Here is a 21932-nt window from a genome sequence, read left to right as displayed (position 1 = left end):
GAGCCTGGTGGGCTGCCGTCTATGGGGTCGCACAGAGTCGAACTCGACTGAAGTGACTTAGCAGCACAGTGTTACACAATTTGAGGTTGTTTAGATCCCAGGATGCAGAACCTCAGACAAAGAGGGGCAACTAAAGGTACACACGGATTCGGTTGTGCAGGAATTGCTGTCCCTAACCATCAATTGTGTAACTAAATACCTGACAGCAGAGACTAGGTTTTTGTTGACGAAACTTTATAAGTGCATGTTGCATGCCAGATCTTACAGGGCCTGGGGAGAGATAAGACCTGCTCACTGCCTTTAAAGACCTCACAGTCTAAGAAACACTGTAAACTGATGTGAAATAAAATACATATATTATGGCAAGACAAGAATTGTGGTTTTTTTTCTTTTTTTTTTTGCTGTGCTACACAGCATGTGGGAGTTTAATTTCTGGACCAGGAATCAAACCCGTGCCCTCTGCGTTAGAAGCACGGAGTCTTAACCACTGGACCACCAAGGAGGTCCCAGGAGAAGAAAAACTTGAACTAAACCTTTTTCTCTGCCCTTTGGCCTCCTCTGTCCCCTCTACTGTGCATTATGTATCTGCATTACACATCAACCAAACCTCCCCATTGGCAGAAACACCTGCTCAACCATAAAGAGCAACATTCTGCTAGCATCAAGAGACTCTCTTAAAGGATAACATTCCTTCTTGATCTTGTAAGGGGTCACGATGATAGTTGCCTTCTGTCTCAAAAAACTTACATAACTGTGCCCTGACTTCTAATGTCTGGAACAGTTTTCAGAACTGAGATGGTGGTCCCAGGTTACAATCCTCCAACTTGGCTCAAGTAAAATTTTCCACTTCTTTATTAGATTGACTATTGATGAATTTTCATCAACCGACAATCACAGAATAAGAGCTAAATTAGGAATAAAACCTGAGAGCAATAGGAGCAGAGGAGGGAGATTATAAAGGAGATGATGTTTGAGTTGACTTTTGGCTCAGTGAGAATTAGGCAAGAGGAAAAAATAGTGTTTGGAAAAGAATTCCAGGAAGAAGAGAGCATAAGCAAAGGTTAGGAAGCAAGGGAAACAGCATAATGTGCACAGGTAGCAACAAGCAACTTAAAAAAAAAAAAATGGAGTAGTAAGTGGGACATAGAATGAAGTCAGAGGAGGCTGATGACGAGCCCATTTCCCTCAGCGATTTACATCAACCTATCAGTCCATTCATTTATAAAATCAGTATCTATAGATAACTAGGTGCCAGTTTCCAGCCCAGGTGCCTCTGCACTTGCTAACCCTCCGTCTGAAACAGCATTCCCTACTATATTCTCGGGTCTCAGCTCAATTACTAGTCTCTGGGAGATGCCTTACCATCCCTCTTACTTAAAAAGTCTCCACGTGGTCACCTTCTATGGCGTTACTGTTTTCCTTAGAGCACTATCACATTAATGAAATTATCGTCTTCATGTGCACATGAGGTAACTGAATGTCAGGCCCCAGTAGAATGTACACCCTAGGCGAGCAGTGAGTGACCTGTTAAGAGTTTCACCTGCAGGGTTCTCGATACCACGCCAAGATGCCCAGCGCTGCTGCAAACTCCCTGCGCGCTGGTACCCAACTGAGCGTGCGTGGAGGGCGGGGCACTAGGCGCCTCCGGTCCGCGCAGGCCCCGCCCTTGCCACGCCACGCCCACTTCCCGCCGGGGTAGCCGGCCGGCACGGCTACTCGCACCTTCCGCCCGGGCGGCGTTGCACCGGTCTTGGCGCCGGGAACTGTAGCGCCCCCCACCCCGCCCCGAGTTTACCGGTCCAGCCCCAGGATGGCCCCTATACCCCCGGCATCAGTGGAGGAGCTCCGCACCACCGGCAACCAGAGCTTCCGCAACGGCCAGTTCGCCGAGGCCGCCACACTCTACAGCCGCGCGCTGCGGATGTTGCAGGAACAAGGTGCGACCCCGGCCCCCCGCACCCCCGTTTCTCCGCCAGGCCTGCTTCCCCTTCTCGCTTCCCCCGACCCCAGCTACCCGTACCCTGCTCTGGCCCTCTCGGCCTGGGGCTTCCGTTTACCCCGCAGCTGACCGGCCCACCGGGTCTCCCCAGCACTTGCCCATTACTTCCCCCCTCCCCCACCTTGGGCATCCTACGAGAAAGTTCCTTGGCCTTTCTTTCCGCTTTTATTATTATTGTAACGTGGCTTTATTACTGGCCCTTTTTTACTTAATGACATAACAGAGACACATTTTCATGTTAATAGATCTTTTATCACTTTTTATGGTGGTAAAAAACGACATCAAACTTCATCTCTTGTAACTTTGTCGTGCAACAGATCTCTGGAACTTTCTCATCTTGCAGCACAGAAACGCCGTACCCACTAAACTCTGATTACCCCCTCCGCCCGTGGTAGCCACCTTTTTTTTTCTGTGTCAATGATTTTTACTACTTTAGGTATTTAAAATGAATGGGATAATACAATCTTTGTCTTTTGTGACCGAATAATATCTTTGACATTATAAACTGCGTTGTAGCATGTGACAGGCTTTGGTTCATTTTTAAGTTTGCCTGATAATTCCATCGTGTAGATACACCATATTGTCTTTATCCATTCATCCGTTAATGGACATTTGAATTGTTTTCACCTCTTGGCTATGATGAACATGAATGTGCAAGAATCTCCCAAGATCCTGCTTTAATTTCATTTGAATATATACCCAGAAGTGGGATTGCTGGATTAGATCCTAATTGTATTTTTAATTTGCAGGAAAGGAGGGGGCCTCCAAACTGTTTTCCGTAATAACTGTACCATTTTACATTCCCACCCACAGGGCACAATAATTCCAACTGCTCAGCATCCTTACCAACGCATTTTATTTTTTCTTCTTTTGATAGTGACCACCCTGATAGATTGCCTGCTTTTTAACAGTCTTGTTGGACCCCATTCTAATATTCAAGCCTCATTCTGATCCCTGAGGCAACTCTCATTTTCCTCAACTGTACACGCTTTAATTAACATTGTTAAGCAACTGTATGTAATGAGTGTAGAAAGTCCTTTCTGTCAAGGGGCATTTTTTTCTTGTTAATGCGGAGGCCCCAGATGTGATCTTAATTCATTAACTGGGGGATTTTTGCAGAAACACCTGTGGCTAGTCCTTTGTTCTGTAAGTGATATTGATGTTTTTGGTCAGTAATGTTTGTGTAACAAGAAACATGGGCTTCCCTGGTGGCTCAGATGGTAAAGAATCTGCCTGCAAGGCAGGAGACCCAGGTTCCATCCCTGAGAGAAGATCCCCTGGAATAGGACATGGCAACCCATTCCAGTATTCTTGCCTGGATAATTCCATGGACAGAAGAGCCTGGTGGGCTACAGTCCATGGGTCGCAAAGAGTTGGACACAACTGAGCAGCTAACACTTTGGACTTTCAACAAGAAACATATTAGTACATCTCTAGTCAATAATGTGTTAAGATAATGAATATTAAACAAGAACTATGGGGAAATGATCTGGGCTGTGAAGAAGACAAATGTGGTGGTGTGGTAGATTTGACTAGGGAGTTCTTTTATGAAGAGATGGAAGGTAAAGGACAACTTCTTTGAAGAAGTGACATTTGAGGTGATACCTGAATGGTCAGAAGAAGCCAGCTGCATGAAATTTTGTGCTGAGCACCTCAGGTGAAGAAGGCCATAATTAACAAAGGCCCCAGACAGCAGTACCCTGGTGTCAGGACCCAGAGCATATGGGAGCCAATGGAGGGAGTACCAAGACCTTCATCAGTTACAAAGACAGGCATTTTACACGGTAGTTCATGGGAAGGAGTTTGGAGTTTATTCCCTAATGGGAAGCTGCTGGAGAGTTTTCAGCAGAGGAATAACGTGTTTTTACCAGTCTTCCCGGCCTCTGGCTCAGTTCAGCCAACAAAGCCCTCTGCCCAAGGCCTCTCTGAAGTGGCTTATCCCAGAGCCTCAGTAGAATTCCTTTTCTGTAGTCCCTCTTTCCCATTGCTTTCCTTCTCTCTCATTTCCTTGGCTAGCATTTGTTGAGTACTTGCTAGACATGATAGGCTTTCTCCCTTTTTTATATCTTCCCACTAACTTACGGGTAAGATGCTTTATAGATGAGGGTTCCAGAAGACTTAAATCCCTTCTTCTGGGGTGACACACTGAAATCAGAGGCAGAATTTGAACAGGGGTTTCTCCAATTCCCAAGTCCAAGTTTTTAATCATTTTGCTGGACTTCTTCCCAAATCCTTTGCTAATTCCAATCGATTTTGTTTGAATTTTTGCAGTTTCAAGCCACTCTTTTGCTGCCTCCCCCCCCCCCATGTTTTTTTTTTCCTAGAACCTTTCTCTGTAGGCCCACCTCCTCATCTCAACTTGTTAAAGTTGCTTTTTTTTTTTTGTATCCTACCCCAGCTGCCTGGAAAAACTTGGCTTTTTTGTAGGGATTTATTCTAGGCCCGAAGAAGAGCCATACTGATATGTCTTCTCAGTTTAGCAGGGGACCAGAATTTGGTTCTGATTCTGCTACTAATTTTCTGGGTAATTTATGGGCAAGTTCCTTGATTTCTCTGATCAATTTCCCTGATCTTGAAAGGAGAGCAGGGAGCAACCTAACACAGTGAACCTTCCACCCAGTCTGTGAAATATCATCTTCATCTGATAGGTAAGCACATGTGATCAGAGGGGATTGAATGACTTGCGCAGGGTCACAGGCTGGATTTGGGGATCTGATGTCATTTCTGCCACACCACTGCTGTTTTCTGAGCAACCATGCTCCAATGACTTGAGATGGGTAGCAAGGTTTGAATACTTGAGCTTGCTCCTCGAGGGCCAGGATGTCTTTTACTTATCTCTATACTTTGCTGTCTCCCTTGGGGTCCGGCAACAAAAGGGAAGACAAGATAATTTTATTATGTTTGGTATTGAATGAAGCAGGTTTTGCATCAATGTGGTAACATAATTAGCAAAGAAGGCAAGCTGCAGAAGGAGAAGCGGTATGACGCCACTTGGGAAAAGTTATTTAAAGGATATTGTGTCTTGCCTGTGAATACCTATATAATAAAGATGGACACACGTGAGAATGTGACATACCCACTTTAGGACTGGCAACTTTTGGGGACCTGGGGATGGGGCAGAGGGGAGAGAGTAGAGCTATTTAGTCATAGTGAAACCAAAAAGGTGAGAGGACTTCCCTGGTGGTCCAGTGGTTAAGCGTCCATGCTTTCACTGCAGGGGGCACAGGTTTCATCTGGGGTTGGTATGCAGCCAAAAATAAATGAACAAAAAGACCCCAAAAAGGTGGGAAGCAAATATTAATAAAATATATGCTGAGTTTAGTGATGGATAGCAAGTACCTATTATACTGTTGTCTATATGTTTTACCACTTTCAAAGGAGAGCTTTCTGTTCTGGGAATGGAATCACTGGGTCAACACTTGATAGTTTCCATGTTTTATTTTCATTATGACCCCTGCTAGTGGTTGAAAAATTATTTTTGAAAATGAAAGTCATCATGGCCACAATAAAGGACTTGAGCCTCTGAGATTGCTGAGGATAAAGATGGTCTTTAAGGAAACATCTGATAATTCCCCTCCCCACGGGATAGCTTGAGCTCTTCCCCTGATTAAGCTCTCCATAGTCCTGCGAGACTGAGAGGTCTTTTCCTTGGCGAAGTCCTCTCTGATTTGACCAGGTAGAATTAGTCTGTTTTTTGTGTCCCCACACTTGTTCAGTCCATTTATCATAGCATTTATCAGATTTTTGTCTTCTTTTTTTTCTTTATTGGATTTTTATGCTTCTTGTAATAAAATTAACACATACACACACCCCCAAGTAGTTACACTGTGGATTTCTTTGAGCTCTTCACTTTGATCTCTGGCCTGGTACCAAGTTCAGTGCATGACTGAGTAGATGAGCAGATGCTTGGTCCCTGTGGATAGCAGGAAGCTTGGTGTTCTTGCTCCCTTGCCAATCCATCAGACCAACATGCACGATGGGGTTACAGTCATCTCTGCTGCCCATTACTAAACCCCAGAGAGCTCAAGGTGTGGAATGCGCCCCCGATGTCCCAAGGCACCCATCTCCCAACCTGTTAATTGTGCATTTTCTGCTTCCTCCGGGGCAGGTTCTTCAGATCCAGAAAAAGAAAGTGTTCTCTACTCCAACCGAGCAGCCTGCCACTTGAAGGACGGGAACTGCATCGACTGCATCAAGGACTGCACTTCGTGAGCGGGCAGGGCTGCCCCTGCGGTGCTGGGGGCTCGGGAGAGGAGACTGGGCTTCTCTGGCCCCACCAGTTACCTCTCATATTAGGGAGTGTCACTCAGGGTCAGCTGGTCACTGAAAATAGGAAGTTCTCCTTGGTCCTTGTGGCCTCTGACTTGGGTCCCTGGAGCCTCATCTCTGCTGCTGAAAGGAGTAGGGTGGTCAGTTAGAGGAAGGCCTTTAGTCTTTGTGAGACGTAGAACCTGGGCATGACCTAGAGTTGCAGACCAGTGACTGGCATGCTCAGGGTTTTTTTTTTTTCTGGGATGGATGTGGGTGAGAGAAGGAGAGAGGGAAAGAAAGAGGGATGGTGGTTAATAGATAGCCTTGAAAGGAAAAAATGGTAACCATCACTGAGGTATAGGGCATGTTAAACCGTTTTTCATGCTTCTTGAAGCCAGTCTGAGATTGCCTTCATGGTCATCACTGAAGTAGCACTTGGATCTGATGTGTCCTCAGGAATCTGATATCCTGGGGTATTGCCTTAGCTTCGGGCCCTGGTGGTGGGTGGGAGAGGAGAGAGGTGAGCGTGCTCGTGGAGCCTCTGCTCGGTTGATTTGTACCAGGCCCTGTGCTATTCTCCTTTGTGGAGCGCTCGTGAGTGCTCTGTGGGGTAAGTTTGCCACCCTGCCCAGGCTGGCACTGGATTGTGGAGGTCAAGTGATGTGCCTGGGGTCTCGTGGTTAGTGGCAGAGGTGGAATTCAGACACTGCTCCACCTGACTCCAAAGCCTGTTTGTTATCCCCACTCAGCCACACTCTGTAGAAAACAGAGAAGCATGAAAGCTATGAGGCACTTATTCTTGATTTCAGAGGGATCGCAACTATGAAAATCGATGCACACACACACGTATTTCCCGGTAGTAGTGTTTTTCCGTCCTCCTTCCCTTCTCCACTTCAGTCTGAGTTGAAAAGCCCCTCTTCTGAGACTTGACAGCCTTCACAGCATCTGTCGCCAGAAATGACCTCCCATGTACTGACGACCCAGACCGGAAGGAACTGTGGGAGGTTGGGAGCAGGGAGCCCCGGGGACTCAGCAGCCCAGTGACATCCTGCCTCCTGTCCTAGAGCACTGGCCCTGGTTCCCTTCAGCCTGAAGCCCCTGCTGCGGCGAGCATCGGCCTATGAGGCCCTGGAGAAGTACCCTCTGGCCTACGTGGACTACGTGACCGTGCTGCAGATTGATGACAGCGTGATGTCAGCCTTGGAAGGCAGCAGCAGGTGAGCCCAAGTCACTGAGGCCGTCTCTCTGGAATGTCCTGTCCTGTCCTCTCCAATGGGCTTGGAACCTTTGCTTTGGGCATCCTCTGGGGCAAACCCTGTGGTTTAGGCTCAGAAACTTATAATGAGCACGTGCAGAAAGTGTGGAAGGACGATCTGCTGTCGTGTTTTAGCAGGTTTTTAAGGAGTCAGAATTACTGAGTTTGTGGGGGGGGTTTTGTGTTTTTTTGTTATTGTTCTTTTGCCTAGATGCTCAAATGTATTCACCCAGTAATACTTAGTTCAGCTCTGTCTAAGCCAGATTCAGTGGGAAATACCGAGCTAAAAAAGAGATACAGACCCCACTTGCTTCAGAGAGCTTTCTAGAGTGGCGAAAGGAAGACAGTGCAAGCAGCTGTGACCCCAGGGGCTGTGGTTTGTGGCTATGGTTCAGTGTATTGTACTGTGATCCCTTCACAAGGCCCCTCAGGTGAAATTCTTTCTGGTCTCTTGAGCAGTTGTCCTTAATCTCATCAGTCACATGCAGCCGATCACATTTCCCCTCTTTGCGTGGTATCTGTTCAGTATGTCGTTTCTGGCTTGACTTATCTTCTCTGTGCTTTGTCTCAGTCTCTATCATTCAACAAAATTTGCCACTTCTGTGCCAGACTTTGCACTCAGGCCCAGGCTGAGGAGGAGACAGACCTCTGCCCGCCCTCGAAGAGCTCCCAGTCTCCTGGAGAACAGCAGTCAGTCACAGGCAAATTTTGGCAGTGTGATGAGGGCTGTGGTGGGACGTACCTGACAGCCAGTGGGGGGTCCAGAGAGGGCTTTTTGGAGGAGGTGAACCGAGACAGAAGTGTATAGCTGTCTGGGCCAGGGGCCAGCAAGGGGCCTGGGCAGCACGTGCACCGTGAATGAGTCGAGGTGTTAGAGGAGTGGTGAGAAGCCCGCCGCTCGTGGTGCAGCAGGCGAAGTGCTCAAATCAGGACGAGTGACGAGGCCCAGTCACACACACCCTGGTGTCCAGGGGCTTGGACTTCATCCGAACACAGTGAGGCATTGTGAAAGGGTCTTCAGCCGGGGGGCAGCCTGAGCAGATTTGAGAGAAAAGCTGGCTGGCTGCCTGCTGTGTTGACCATGAAGAAGAAGAAAATAGGAAGGGGGTGGGCAGTGATCCAAAAGAGACGGTGGAAAGGGACCAATTCAGGGGACATCTAGGCAGTATTTTGACAAGTTTTGGTGGTTGGAGGGTGGGGAGAAGGGAAGAACAGGTGTCCAGGTGGTTGACATGCTGAGGTGGCAGCATGGGGCCGGAGATTAGAGATGCAAGGAGGCCGGCTGGATGGTTGAACATAGAGATTTGAAGGTCACCAGCCTAGAGGTGGCTTGAAGTTCTGGGAGAAAAATGGAGTACTGCCACGAGTGGGGGGAGCCAGGGAGCTTTGCGGAATCACGATGTTTGAGGGGCACAGAGAGGAACAGCAGCCAGTGCGGCGGGAGGAAACTTAGAGCGTTTAGTGTCACGGAGGCAGGAGTGTTTGCAGAAGGATGAAGACGTCGTTCGTATCAGGTGTTGCAGTCAGCCTAAGTACACTGAGGGTTTCAAAATGAAGTCACTGGTGATTCTGATGGAGTCAGTCCACTGGGGTCAGAAGCAGGTGGCAGTGGATTAGAGGAATGTGGCTGTGAAGGGGCAGAGGGCTGTTCAGGAAGAAGGAGCTCCATGCTGGCAGCTGGAGTCGGTAGAGGGAAAGGATATAGGTGTGGGAGAGGGTGGTGCTGGCCGAGTGTGGCCCGAGAGAGGCAGGGAGCAGTGGATTCCCAATGCAGGGGGAGGGGTTGGCCTTGTCACCTCTTCTGTAGCAATAGAGAAGTAGGAAGTGTGCCCAGGCAGGGAGGTTTGTGTTCAGGGTGTGAGGAAGTCCAAGGGAGGAGGGTTAAGGAGCATCGGATGGAAGAGGGTAGAGGTTTGAAGTAGCTGGACCGATCAGGAAAACAGCTCTGGGGGCTGAGCCAGAGACCATGAGTTTGTAGTGATAGCAGTCTGTGAGCTTCGTCGTAGTAACACAGGAACGTGGTTGTAGAAGCAGAAGTTGCCGTTGGCTTCATCTGCTCACTCAGTACATACCTCTGGGTCCCGCTGGGTGACAGGTGCTGTGCTGAGTAGTAGAGATCAGTTAACAAAACCAGCATGTTCGCTGAGTTTCGAAGAGGGGAGTGGGGAGTGGTGGGGTTTGTCCCAGGGTGGGGTGGGGAGGGGAAAGACTTGAACATGAGGATCGAGAGAGGCAGTGTGGCACATGGTAAGCGCGGAGCGGTGGGAGGGGACCAGGTCTCAGGCCTTGCCAGCCTAATGCAGTGGGAACCACTGAAAGGTTTTACAGTTTGAGAATGACATAGGGTTTGCATTTAAAAATCTCTGAGCATTAATCAGATGTCAGGTGTTTGCATGGCCTTGTAAATAGATAAGTTGTTGTTGTTTTTTTGTCACTAAGTCATGTCCAACTCTTTTGCAACCCCGTGGACTGTAGCCTGCCAGGCTCCTCTGTCCATGGGATTTCCCAGGTGAGGGTACTGGGGTGCGTTGCTGTTTTCCTTCACCAAGGGATCTTCCTGACCCAGGGGTCAAACCTGTGGTCTCCTGCATTAGCAGGCAGATTCTTTACCACTGAGCCACCAGGGAAGCTCAAATAGATGAAGAAAACATAAAATGTGGGAAGGAGGTTCAAGAGGGAGGGGACCTACGTACACCTATGGCTAATTCATGTTGATATATGACAAATCAAACCATATATTGTAAAGCAATCCAAACAAAAGTAAATACGGAGGGGACCTAGATATACCTATGGCTAATTCATGTTGATATATGACAAATCAAACCAATATTGTAAAGCAATCCAAACAATTAAAAGTAAATATAATTTCTTAAAAAAGAAAACATGGGGTCCATTCTTGGGGACATGTGTGGTTCCTTGGGGGTAAGATTGAATTACCTTAACAAGCACCAGATCCCTCTCTTTGAAGTTAACAGTGTGACCAAGCAAGGGCCAGGCAGGGAGGGAGTGTCATGGTGGCTGACCTGAAAAGACCCTTATGGGTAGCAGGCTCCTGTTCCTTTCCTACTGCGAGTCAGAAGGGTACAAAGCGATGGTTCAAACAAGGGGAAGATGATAACTGACTCTTGTACACCTCCTTTGGGCTTATGAGAGAAAGAATACCTTCTTGACCCAGCTGGAAACCTTTCTGTCATCCTGCCTGCCTTTCCAGAATGACCAGAACTCTCATGGACTCCTTTGGGCCCGAGTGGCGCCTGAAGCTGCCCTCTATCCCCTTGGTGCCTGTTTCATCTCAGAAGAGGTGGGAGTGTCTGCCTTTGGAAAACCACAAAGAGCCATCTAAAAGCAAATCCAAAGGAACCACAAGCACGAAGAGCAGAGGTAAGCTGTGACTTCCCACCTGGAGAGAGCCGCGGTCTCCGCAGAGCCACGTTCTTTAGAGTTATCCTATAAAAACTGGCCTCGCTTAAGATGAGTTACTTTTAAAGTCCTATAAACAAAGTGAAAAAACAAGAAGCGTAACCCCTTAGGGACGGTCTCCTCAGCGCTGCAGTGGGCAGTGGGAAAGCCAACCCCACAGGTGTAAGGCTAAGGTGACGTAAGGCACAGTGAACTCCCAGCCTGGCACCCAGTTATCTCGTGTTTGTTCCCTTCTCATTCCTTTGGCAGCATTTGAGATGTATCATTTAGGATGTTTTTGGTTGCAGAAACAAGAAACTCCATGTGGTAAAAATAATAAAAAGAACATATTGGCTCATACAACAAAAAGGGCCTTCAGGCAAGGCTTGCTCCAGCAGCTCACTGCAGCATCAGACTCCCATTTCTCTGTCCTTCTCTCCACTCTTTTCTCTACGATGTGTCAGCTTTGTCTTCAGGCAGTCTTCCCTCCTGAGTCGTACAGAAGCGGTAGCAGTAGAACCATAGCAGTTCTATGCCTCACATCTGCATGCCGTGCCTCATGACCAAGAGGGAGAGAAAGAGTTGTTTTTCTGAGAGCTCCCTGAGAAAGAGGGTTTCTTCCACTAAAATCCCTGGCTCATCTTTTCTTAATATAATCTAGCCTATAAACACAGGCCATTCCCTTAACTAGTCCCTGTGACCAGGGCCTGAGATTTGGTGACAAGCTCAGCCTGACATCCATCTGCTCCGTCTCCGTAGCCAGTGGAATTCACACACTTACTAGTCTCTGGAAGGGAATAAACAAGGGAAGGGAGGTCAAGGCCAGGTGGCCCCAAACAGGAGACCTCAGCTTTATGGAACAGAGAGGACCTTCCCTGGGCAGGGGCGATAGGAAACTTATAAGGCTCCAGGGGAGTTCTCCCAGCCCAGCAGGCTTGGTATTGAGGATGGGAGGCTCAGGGGGCAGGGCTGCAGCCTGGCCTTGGGTATACAGGAGGACAGGGATTCTCCCCTTCCCAACAGGAAACCTGTCTGGCCATGGGCAGCATTCACTCCCTAGAATGAGAACATGAGCCGCTAATGAACTTGATGGCTTCAGTGCACCTCCTATTTATTTCGCTGTTTTGAAGTCACAGCCATGTGGGGCCTAGAGAGGCTCTCTCAGAAAAGTCTCAGCCCAGGGGAGACTGAGACACCTAAAACACAGGAGAACGAGTACTTTAGAGTCTCTAATGTTTGAGGAATTCAAATTGGGAACTGATGGCAGGGTGCTGGGGGAAGTTGGGGAAAGTCTCATGGAGGTGACAGGTTGAGCTGGACCTTAAAAACCAAGTTCTTCAGGCGAGAAGGGAAGGGAGTTTTCAGCTGAGACAGTGGAAGGAGTTAGAGAATGAGGTAGTGGGGGTATCTCATGGTGCAGCCTAGGGTGCCTTGCAAAGTCAAGGTGAAGCTGAGGCGGTGATGCTGTGCACACTGCAACGCACTGGCTCTGCTTCTAGAAAACCTCGTACATGTGCCCACAAAGAGATGGGTACAAGGTGTTCAGAGCAAAAAGTTGGTAAGACCAAAAAGCAAAATAACCCAAGTCCCTATGAACGGAACAGATGAAACAGTTGCATTGCAGCAGTAAGAGTAAGAGTGAAGCAGCTATGGGTGTGAAAATCCCAGGAATGTAATTTTGAGGGGAAAAAGAATACCAGGTCATAGTAGAATACATAGAATTATGTATTCCTTTATTTGAAGTTCTTAAAGTAAATAGTAAATAGTTTCTAGATACTATCATATCTAGTTAAAGTAACCCAAAAAGGGGGGGCATGGTCTCGTATGGCAGAAACCAACACAACGTTGTAAAACTATTATCCTCCAATTAAAAGTTTTTAAAAGAGCAGGGTCAGGGGCACAGAATTGAGGAAAATGGTTTCCTCCAGGGGTGGATTGACCGGCGGGGAGAGGCTCATAGGACTTCAAAGGTCTTAGTAAACGTTCTGTTTCTTAAGATGAGGGATCAGTTCAAGAGTATTAGTTTTATTCCTAAAACCTTACCCTTGTCGTAAATATTCAGTATTTTATGAAGAAAGTTTTTTAAAATCGACAAAGTAGATGACACGGGAGCTGAGGCTGGAATAATTCATCAGGGCCATGCAGTGAAGTGAAGCCCCAGGGCTCCATGGAGCAATTTGGATCTCACCTTGTTCTCCTTATGTCTCCTGGAGGCTGGGACAGAGCTCAGGTGGTGGGTTGGGGAGAACACCGCCAGACTCAGACCAGAACAGCTGAGGAGTAGGGGCTCCTCTGCCCTTTTCTGGAAGCCTAAGAGCACCGCTCTTCTTTTTGTTTAACCAGATGCTTGTTTATTTAAATACTTCCTCACTTACTCTCCTGCTTTAAGTTTATACGGTGCTCTGGACTTTCTCCTGTTTTCTCCCCATTTCATCCTGACAGTAGCCCAGGGTGGAGTAGGTATTGCCCCACACATGCCGGTGAGCAAATTGAGGTCCAGAAGCATTAGGTCCCACAGGCTTTCAGCTCCTGAGCGGCAGTGCTGAGGCCACAACCTGCGTTACTTTCTACTGCGTATATATCATTGTGTGTGTGGAAGTATATCTACATCAGGAGCCCCCAACCTCTTCTGAATGAAAAACTCTGTATTTCCCAGAAGCCATTGCTCAGGGGAACTCCTGACTCAGGAAGGGCGCTTTGCACAGTGCAGGAGACCTCGGGGGACAGAGCGCTGTAGACGGCTTAGAAGAGGCGCTGCCCAAGAGAGCTCCTCAGGCTGAGCTGGGCACCCATTCCATGGTTTTTTCCTCTTCTGAATTTGTATCTAGTGCCTTCTGCTGGGGATGTGGAGAGAGCCAGAGCTCTGAAGGAGGAAGGCAATGAGCTTGTAAAGAAGGGGAACCATAAGCAAGCGATTGAGAAGTACAGTGAGAGCCTCTGGTTTAGTAACTTGGAATCCGCCACATACAGCAACAGGTACCTTTCACACAGCTGGCCTGGGGGATTTCAGGACACCGGACATTCTTCCGCAGTCTTCTCTCGGACTGTGATGGGCTCTGCATCCTGGCATTTAGTCAGTATAGGCAGACCTCAAAGCTGTCTCAGGGTCGGCTCCAGACCACCGCAGTAAAGTGACTATCGGGAGAAAGGGAGTCACAAAATTTTGGGGTTTCCCTGTGCATAGAAAAGTTGTGTTTACACTGTACTGTAGTCTGTTAAATGTACAATAGCATCATGTCTAAAAAAACAACCTACATGCCTTAATTTAAAAACTTAACGGCTACAAATTGCCAACCACCAGTCATCGGCATAACATCAAAAATACTGATCACAGATCACTATGACTAGTATACTAATAATGAAATAGTTTGAAATATTGTGAGAATGACCAAAGTGTGAAACAGGTACAAAGTGAGCAAATGCTGCTGGAAAAATGGCACCCATAGATAGACTTGCTCAATGTAGGGTTGCCACAAATCTTCAGTTCTGGTGTCTTCAAAGTATCTGTGAAGCACAGTGAAATGAGGTATGCCTCTGTGTTACATCTCAGAACGTGTGTTCACATTCCCTTTGGTCACCATGAGATGGGCATTGCCAGTGGCATTCACTCTGTTAAATGGGTAGAAACTGGGGTTTCCCACAGGGAGCCAGGGCTTTATTTCAGCCCATTCCAGAATTTTCACTCACCAGGTAAGCAAAGGATGTAAGTAAAAGCTCTGGGCTTGCTGTGCAAACACGAGCCCAACACAAGTCTCAAAGCCTCTGTGCCTTCCCTGACTCTCAGCCCATGGCTTCTCTAAGACCCTCTGGTTATAAATTCTGCCAGACTGTCTGTGAGCCTCAGGGTAGAACCCAGGGAATTACCTGACCTGAGCAAGAGGGAGGGTCTAGTTGAGCCTGAGGTGTTAGACTTGTGGGGCTGTAGAAAGGCCTTCGTCCCGAGCTGTCACCAGTGGTCAGTGATCCTTTCCGCCAGCAGTGAGGGCCTGGGAAACAGGTACAAAGTGAGCAGATGCTGCTGGAAAAATGGCACCCATAGATAGACTTGCTCAATGTAGGGTTGCAGCATCCCTTCATCATGTGTGAGTGCCTGCTCTGCAATAGCCCACAAAGATTTTAGTAGTAGGTGCTCATTCCTGTCTTAATGTCAGGTAAACTGAGGCTCAGATGGAAGGGCTTTGCCTCAGCTCACCCAGCCAGTAAATGGTGGAGATAGAATTGGAACCTGGCTCCAGTGAGATATGTTCGTGTTACTGTCAAGAGGCTTAAAACATTCAGCAAAGGACCAGATCTGCTCTAAACCTTTCCTATAAAACATTAATAAATCTTGTGAGTCTGTTTTCCCTTCCCAGCCAACATACTCACATTACTTTTAAGTTCACAGATCTCGGATCTCCTATATGCTCACTGCTCCTTATCCAGAACTCTTGGGATAAAATGTGTTTCAGACTTTAGAAAGGGATGATAGTGCATATAATGAGTTGTCTTAACACTCCAGCAGTGTCTGGCCAGTTTGCTGGTTAATCACTAGCATTTCTGCAGTGAAACGTGGAAATTCCATGATCACACAGAATAGTATCGAGAAAGATGAAGCAGCCTCATGTCAGTTAAGGTCATTTTTTTTGCCAAATGACCTACAAAGGGAACCTTTAGTTTCACAGCATGGATTTTGGCATTTTGGACCTGTGATTTTATTGGCTGATTGGAGCCGAGGGTGCCTCAGTCAACCAGGCACACTCGGGATCAGGGACTGCAGCCCATTTGTCCATGTTTGTGCAGGAGCATCTTCTAACTCCTCTTTCTGTGGGCTCTGTCCTTGCTTACCTCATGTTGCTAGAGATCTCCATTAACCCATTTTCCTGGATTTTTACCACATTCAGGACAACGTTTTGTTTAAATACTGGTTTTCATGCAAATATGTCCATGCCACACCGTTTAACTACTATTGCTTTGTAATATACCTTGTAGGCTGATCTCTTCATTAGTCTTCGTAACCAGAGCATCGCTGTCTATTTTGCCGGCTTTGATCTTCTAGCTCAGCCTTGGGCTCACTGATAAATTTCAATCCATTGAGCTTTAGGTTGTAATTACATTGATTTTATAACTTTAATTTATAAGACTGAAACCTGTTACAAAACTGAATTTTCTATCCACGTGGTTGAATATACCACATTCCAGATGCCATTTTAATGCTCTCCTTCATGCATATGCATCTGTATGGTGCATCAACTTAGCCTTCGGTTCTCTCTGTGCATTGACATCTGAGTGGGTGTCACCATTAGGTACTTGGCACCTACGGTTTGCCAGGTCCTGAATGGACCTCCAGAAGAGTCTCACTCACAGCAATTCTTCAGGTTAGGTCACGGTCCCATTTTACCTAAGAAAATGGGCTGAAGATGAAAGTTTGGGTTCCTTTTCAGTCATTCGTCTTGTCTCTCAGACTCCTACTTTGTAATGAAAACCCTTCTCCCTGGATATAGAATATTCGGTTTACCAAAAGCCACAGGTGATTATTTTATAGGCCAAAGTTACGCATTTTTAACACCTTAAATGTGATCTTTGGCATTCATATGGAATCATTTTCATTATAACAGTTACATTCATTGTAACAGTTACTTCTGAATGTAACTTCACCAAATAGTACCTGATGCTTACACTGTGCTGCTTCTACTTCCCAGAAACTTGGCTTATTCTTTAAATTGCTAGAGTCCATTGGAAGAACACGTCAGTTTCCTTAGAATTCTTGTGTGTTCAAATTAAGATCAGGGCCTACTGTTCTAAAACTTAGTGGCCTACAACAGACATTTTGTTTTGCTCATGATTTGTGAACCAGGAGTTCAGGAAAGGCAGTTCTTCGACTCAGGGTCTCATTCAGGATCAACGAGAAGGATGCTGGGACTGGAGTCGTTTAAAGGCTTCCTGGGCTTCCCTGGTGGCTCAGACAGTAAAGAATCTGCCTGCAATGCAGGAAACGTGGGTTCCATCCCTGGCTTGAGAAGATCCCCTGGAAGAGGGCATGGCAACCCATTCCAGTATTCTAGCCTGGAGAATTCCCATGGCAGAGGAGACTGGTGAGCTACAGTCCATGGGGTCGCAGAGTCAGATACGACTGAACACTAAGCACAGCACAGAGGTTTCTCCTACACATCTGGCACCAGGCTTGGGATGACTGACATGGCTGGGAATGGGACTGGTAGAGCAAGCTGGAGCCTTTTTTCTCCCCTCCTGGCAGTCTGTTCACTTGTGCCAGCTTGAGCTTCCTCACAGCATGGTGACCTCTGGGTAGTTGGCTTCTTACAGGAGCAGCTAAAGGCTCCAAGAGCAAGTGTTCCCAGAGCGCAGGCAGGCGCTCCAAGACCTCTGAGGCCTAGTCGTGGGACTCAAACTGTGTCCTTTCCTCTGCTCCACTGGTCAGAGCAGTCACAGAACCTGCTTAAATTCAAGAAGAAAGTGTTGAAACATAGGACCTCTTCTGTGGGAAGAATGCCACAGAATTTGTGCTGCCTTAATTTAGTTTTTATTTTTTATTTATTTGGCTACACCAGGTCCTAGTTGGGGCATGTGAGATCTAGTTCCCTGATCAAGGACCGAACCCTGATCTCCTGCATTGGAAATGTGGCATCCTAGCCACTGGATCACCCGGGAAATCCCTGTGTCTGCTTTAAAATTGATACAAGGAGAAGCTTTTCCTAAGTTAATTTATAAGTTCCATGCAATCTGAATGAAAATACTAGAATTTTTTTTTACATTCTTCCATGATGATAATTCCATGAGGAATAATGGTAATTCCATGGTAATAATTCCATGGTAACAATTCCATGAGGAAAAAATAACATAAGAGAATTTAGTGTATGATAAATTGTGGGGAAAAGAGGAATTATCCAATAAATGGTGTTGGATTGGCTGGAAAGAATTAAAAAGAAACTTGAACCTCCATCGTCACTCCTTATTTTAAAATAAAATCTAAATGGATTAGTTTCAAATGGAAGAAGTAAAACCATTAAGTTCTAAAACAACATGTGGGCTAATTATCTTGCAGTGGGGAAGGTATTATACGGGGTGGTGGTGGAGGGCGACCCACAGAAGTCATTAAATAAGTTGGAGACATTTTATTTCATAAGATTAAAAAATCTTCTGTAAAGATGCTCAGTTTGGGGGCTTCCTGGTGGTCCAGTGGGTAGGACTCCATGCTCCCAATGCAGGGCGCCTAGGTTCAATTCCTAATTAGGGAACTGGATTCTGTGTGCCACAGCTGGGAGCCAGCACAGCCAAAATAAATAAAAAGTAAAAAGTATTCAGCTTAACTGTATTTAAAGCAACTACATTAAAACAGACACTGTTTTCTTCCATATTGGCTAAACTTAAAGGCTGAGCCCCAGGGTTGGTACAGTTGCAGGAAAATGGGTTCTGTTAGTAACTATTCTTAAGTACAGTTGCCCTTGAAAAAGTCAGCTGTCAGGAGCACTGACCCTCCTCTCAGTCAAAAAATCTCTATATAATTTACAGTCAGCCTCTCGTACCTGAGTTCTGCCGCATTCACAAAGTCCACCAAATGCCGATGATGTAATTCCGCAGTATTACTGAAAAAAAATTCTGCACATAAGTAGACCTGCACAGTTCAAACCTGTGTTGCTAAGGTTAGTTGCTTTATTTGGGAAGCATTTTGGTAATAGTCAAAATTTCAAATGCACGTACCTTTTGATGCAGCAGTCAGCAGTCCCTCCTAAGATTGATGTACAAGGATGTTCATAGCAGCATCATTTATTATTAACTGGGAATAGTGAAATATGTCTCCTGATAAGGAGTTAATAAATTAGGATATAGACAAGTGAATATTCCATAGCCACTGAAAACAGTGTCTGTTTCATTTTTAGTCACTGGGGAAGAGGACTAAAATTGAATAAGAAAGATACACACAAGTATGTACTTCTCCCCCACTGATAATAAGCAGAATGTAAGAATGATGCAAAATATAAGTTGGAAGAATTGGATATCAAACACCTATATACTCCCAATTAAATTTATAAAGTTATAGAAACAACTATAACTTCAGTTAAAAACAGTGTTATGTAACACTGTTACACAACTGTCACAACAGTTTGGTTGGTCACTATGGCCATCTGTTGATCCATCTTTACATTTCATCCCTAACATGTCAGTGTGCATATAATTAATTAGAGCCTAGTATTTATGTGGCTTTCCTGATGGCTCAGATGGTAAAGAATGTGCCTGCAATGCAGAAGATCCAGGTTCAGTCCTTGGGTTGGGAAGATCCTCTAGAGAAGGGAATGGCAACCCACTCTAGTGTTCTTGGCTGGAAAATTCCATGGACAGAGGAGCCTGGCAGGTTATAGTCCTTGGGGTCGCAAAGAGTCGGACATGGTTGAGCAACTAACACTTTGATTTATGTGTTTTTTTCTTAAGGTAGATAATTTTTTGTCAAGGGGAAGGTTTCCAGAAACCTTTTCTTGCTTGAAAGAGTTAAGTGTGGGAGCATGAGGTGGACGATAGCTCTGAACACTGTCAAGATCACAAGTTGCTCAAACCCGGATCAAGTCCCGGGTCGGTGCATCAGTAGTGGAGGAAGCCTGGGGAGTCGCTTCACTCCTCTGAGCCGCTCTGCTCTGTAGAAGTGGGCTGGGTGGCTGTGAGAACTGAGGAAAGTGTGAAGCACCCAGCACAAAGCATTAGGGCGTTCCTCAGAGTTAGTGGCCCCGAGGGAGCAGCTGACAGCCCGGTCTTTGCCTGCAGGGCACTCTGCCATCTGGAGCTGAAGCAGTACCAGGAGGTGGTAAAGGACTGCACAGAAGCCCTCAGGCTGGACGGAAAGAACGTGAAGGCGTTCTACCGCCGGGCTCAAGCCTACAAGGCTCTCAAGGTAAAGAGATCCTGTCCAGAGGCACCAAAGAGCCACAACCAGTTGTGCCCATGGTGGCACTTTCAGAGCATGGTCCAGGTGAGGTGGGGCCTGCCACGTCCCTCCTTGTCCAGGGGCCCCAGGTGCTCCTGACAGGCCTCCAGCCTGGGGTGCAGAAAGCCAGCTCGGCAGTGGTCCCCAACCCCGCCTGGTCTCCCGGGCCCAGGCTTTATCCCCCCAGTGTCTTATCTCTCAGGACTGCAGGTCCCCACAGCCTCTTCTTCTCTCGGGACTACAGGTCCCCACAGCCTCTCTCCCCTCTCAGGACTACAGGTCCCCACAGCCTCTTTCTCCTCTCAGGACTGCAGGTCCCCACAGCCTCTCTCCCCTCTCAGGACTACAGGTCCCCACAGCCTCTTTCTTCTCTCAGGACTGCAGGTCCCCACAGCCTCTCTCTCCTGTCAGGACTGCAGGTCCCCACAGCCCCCCTCTCTCAGGACTGCAGGTCCCCACAGCCTCTCTCTCCTCTCAGGACTGCAGGTCCCCACAGCCCCTCTCTCTCAGGACTGCAGGTCCCCACAGCCTCTCTCCTCTCAGGACTGCAGGTCCCCACAGCCTCTCTCTCCTCTCAGGACTGCAGGTCCCCACAGCCTCTCCTCTCAGGACTACAGGTCCCCACAGCCTCTTTTTTCTCTCAGGACTACAGGTCCCCACAGCCTCTCTGTCCTCTCGGGACTGCAGGTCCCCACAGCCTCTTTCTCCTCTCAGGACTGCAGGTCCCCACAGCCTCTTTCTCAGCCTCTTTCTTCTCTCAGGACTGCAGGTCCCCACAGCCTCTCTGTCCTCTTGGGACTACAGGTCCCCACAGCCTCTTTCTCCTCTTGGGACTACAGTACCCACAGCCTCTCTCTCTCCTCTCAGGACTACAGGTCCTCATAGCCTCTCTCTCATCAGGACTTCAGATCCAGCTTTGCAGACATCGACAGTCTCCTGCAGATAGAGCCTAGGAATGGCCCTGCGCAGAAGTTGCGGCAGGAGGTTAACCGGAGCTTAAACTAAAATCCCTGAAGGGCAGCAGGACACCTGTCTGCCTGAGCACCTTATTCTGTGCCTGCTCCTGGATCTGGCGGGCCCGAGTGGGCTCCGAAGCCCCCTCCTCTCCCCCAGAGACGTGATGGCCTCCCACCCCTCAGGAGGCTCTGCCTGTTCACATTAAGCTCAGTGTAGTCAGAAAGCAGACGTTTTGTTGGCAAAGTCTCCCCCTGTTGTGCACTCCCCTGTGCTGTGGACAGCGAGCAGGTCACAGCAACAGGTGCTTGTCAGCAGCATGCTCAGCCTGGTCTCTGCCCAGATGCTCCAGACCCACTGCTGCCCTTCCAGTCACCAGGTCCTGTTACCCCGGTCCATCTGGGTGCTTAAAAAGCTGCCAGTCCCATGGGACACAGGCTGGCGTGGAAAGGAAGGAGGACTGGGAAACCCTGGCCCGCCTACACCCATGGCAGCCAGCTGAGCTGGTTCTCTAAGGCTGCCGACCCCTTCCCTGTCCTTGGCACGGCACTCCATGTTCTGAGCCCCAGTGCCTTTTGGCCGAGCCTCCCATGACAAGAATGCAGAACCTGTTCCCTCGGCCAGCGTTTGTCTGTGGCTCTGCGCTGCTGTCTCCCACATAAAGATTCCTAAGTTCTTTCAAGAGCCCAGAGGTGTGGCTGCTGCTCCTGAAGGTGGGATGGGGAGAAACCTCCTTGAAGTCCGTGTCCTTCCCTTCCCGGCAGGGACTTGCCTTTTGACTCCCACAGTGGCCCCACTAGGCTTCTTAGTTCTTTGTAATACGTTGAAGTTAATTTGAACTGAATAGACTGACTTTTGTTGAACTGCAAGTTTAAGCTGCGTTAACATCATCTACATGAATGTTGTACTTTGTGGTTCAGCTTTGGATCACTTTGGAACTTTGCGATAATAAAAAACTGGTTATGGAGCATTCATCCTTTTTTTGATCAAAGTTACTGGGATGTGTCTGCATGGGCCAGGCCCTGCTCATAGTACTGGGGAAACAGCAGTGAATGACAGGATCCCTGCGCTCAGAAAGCTGACAGTCCCATCGGACACACAGTGAGTGAAACCACAGCGGCTTTAGTGTTGCAAACAAGCAGTCACATTTTCCCCTCCAACTA

General features: G+C 47.6%; 1 protein-coding gene across 2 annotated transcripts; it reads left to right on the top strand.

The window, feature by feature from the left end:
* Window positions 1–1682: 1682 nt before the first annotated feature.
* Window positions 1683–21743, top strand: TOMM34 (translocase of outer mitochondrial membrane 34). Of its 2 annotated transcripts, none has more exons than XM_005214619.5 (7): window positions 1683–1937; window positions 6108–6207; window positions 7315–7467; window positions 10717–10886; window positions 13733–13880; window positions 19656–19782; window positions 20683–21743. In XM_005214619.5, exons 1-7 carry the CDS (start codon window positions 1811–1813, stop codon window positions 20698–20700), a joined length of 843 nt encoding a protein of 280 aa, XP_005214676.2. In that variant the 5' UTR covers window positions 1683–1810; the 3' UTR covers window positions 20701–21743.
* The last annotated feature ends 189 nt before the right edge of the window (window positions 21744–21932 follow it).

This window comes from Bos taurus, chromosome 13, assembly GCF_002263795.3.
Source record: "Bos taurus isolate L1 Dominette 01449 registration number 42190680 breed Hereford chromosome 13, ARS-UCD2.0, whole genome shotgun sequence".
Taxonomy (NCBI): Eukaryota; Metazoa; Chordata; class Mammalia; order Artiodactyla; family Bovidae; genus Bos; species Bos taurus.
The sequence above is the reverse complement of the archived record's forward strand: the minus strand, read 5'-3'. Positions and strand labels throughout refer to the sequence as shown.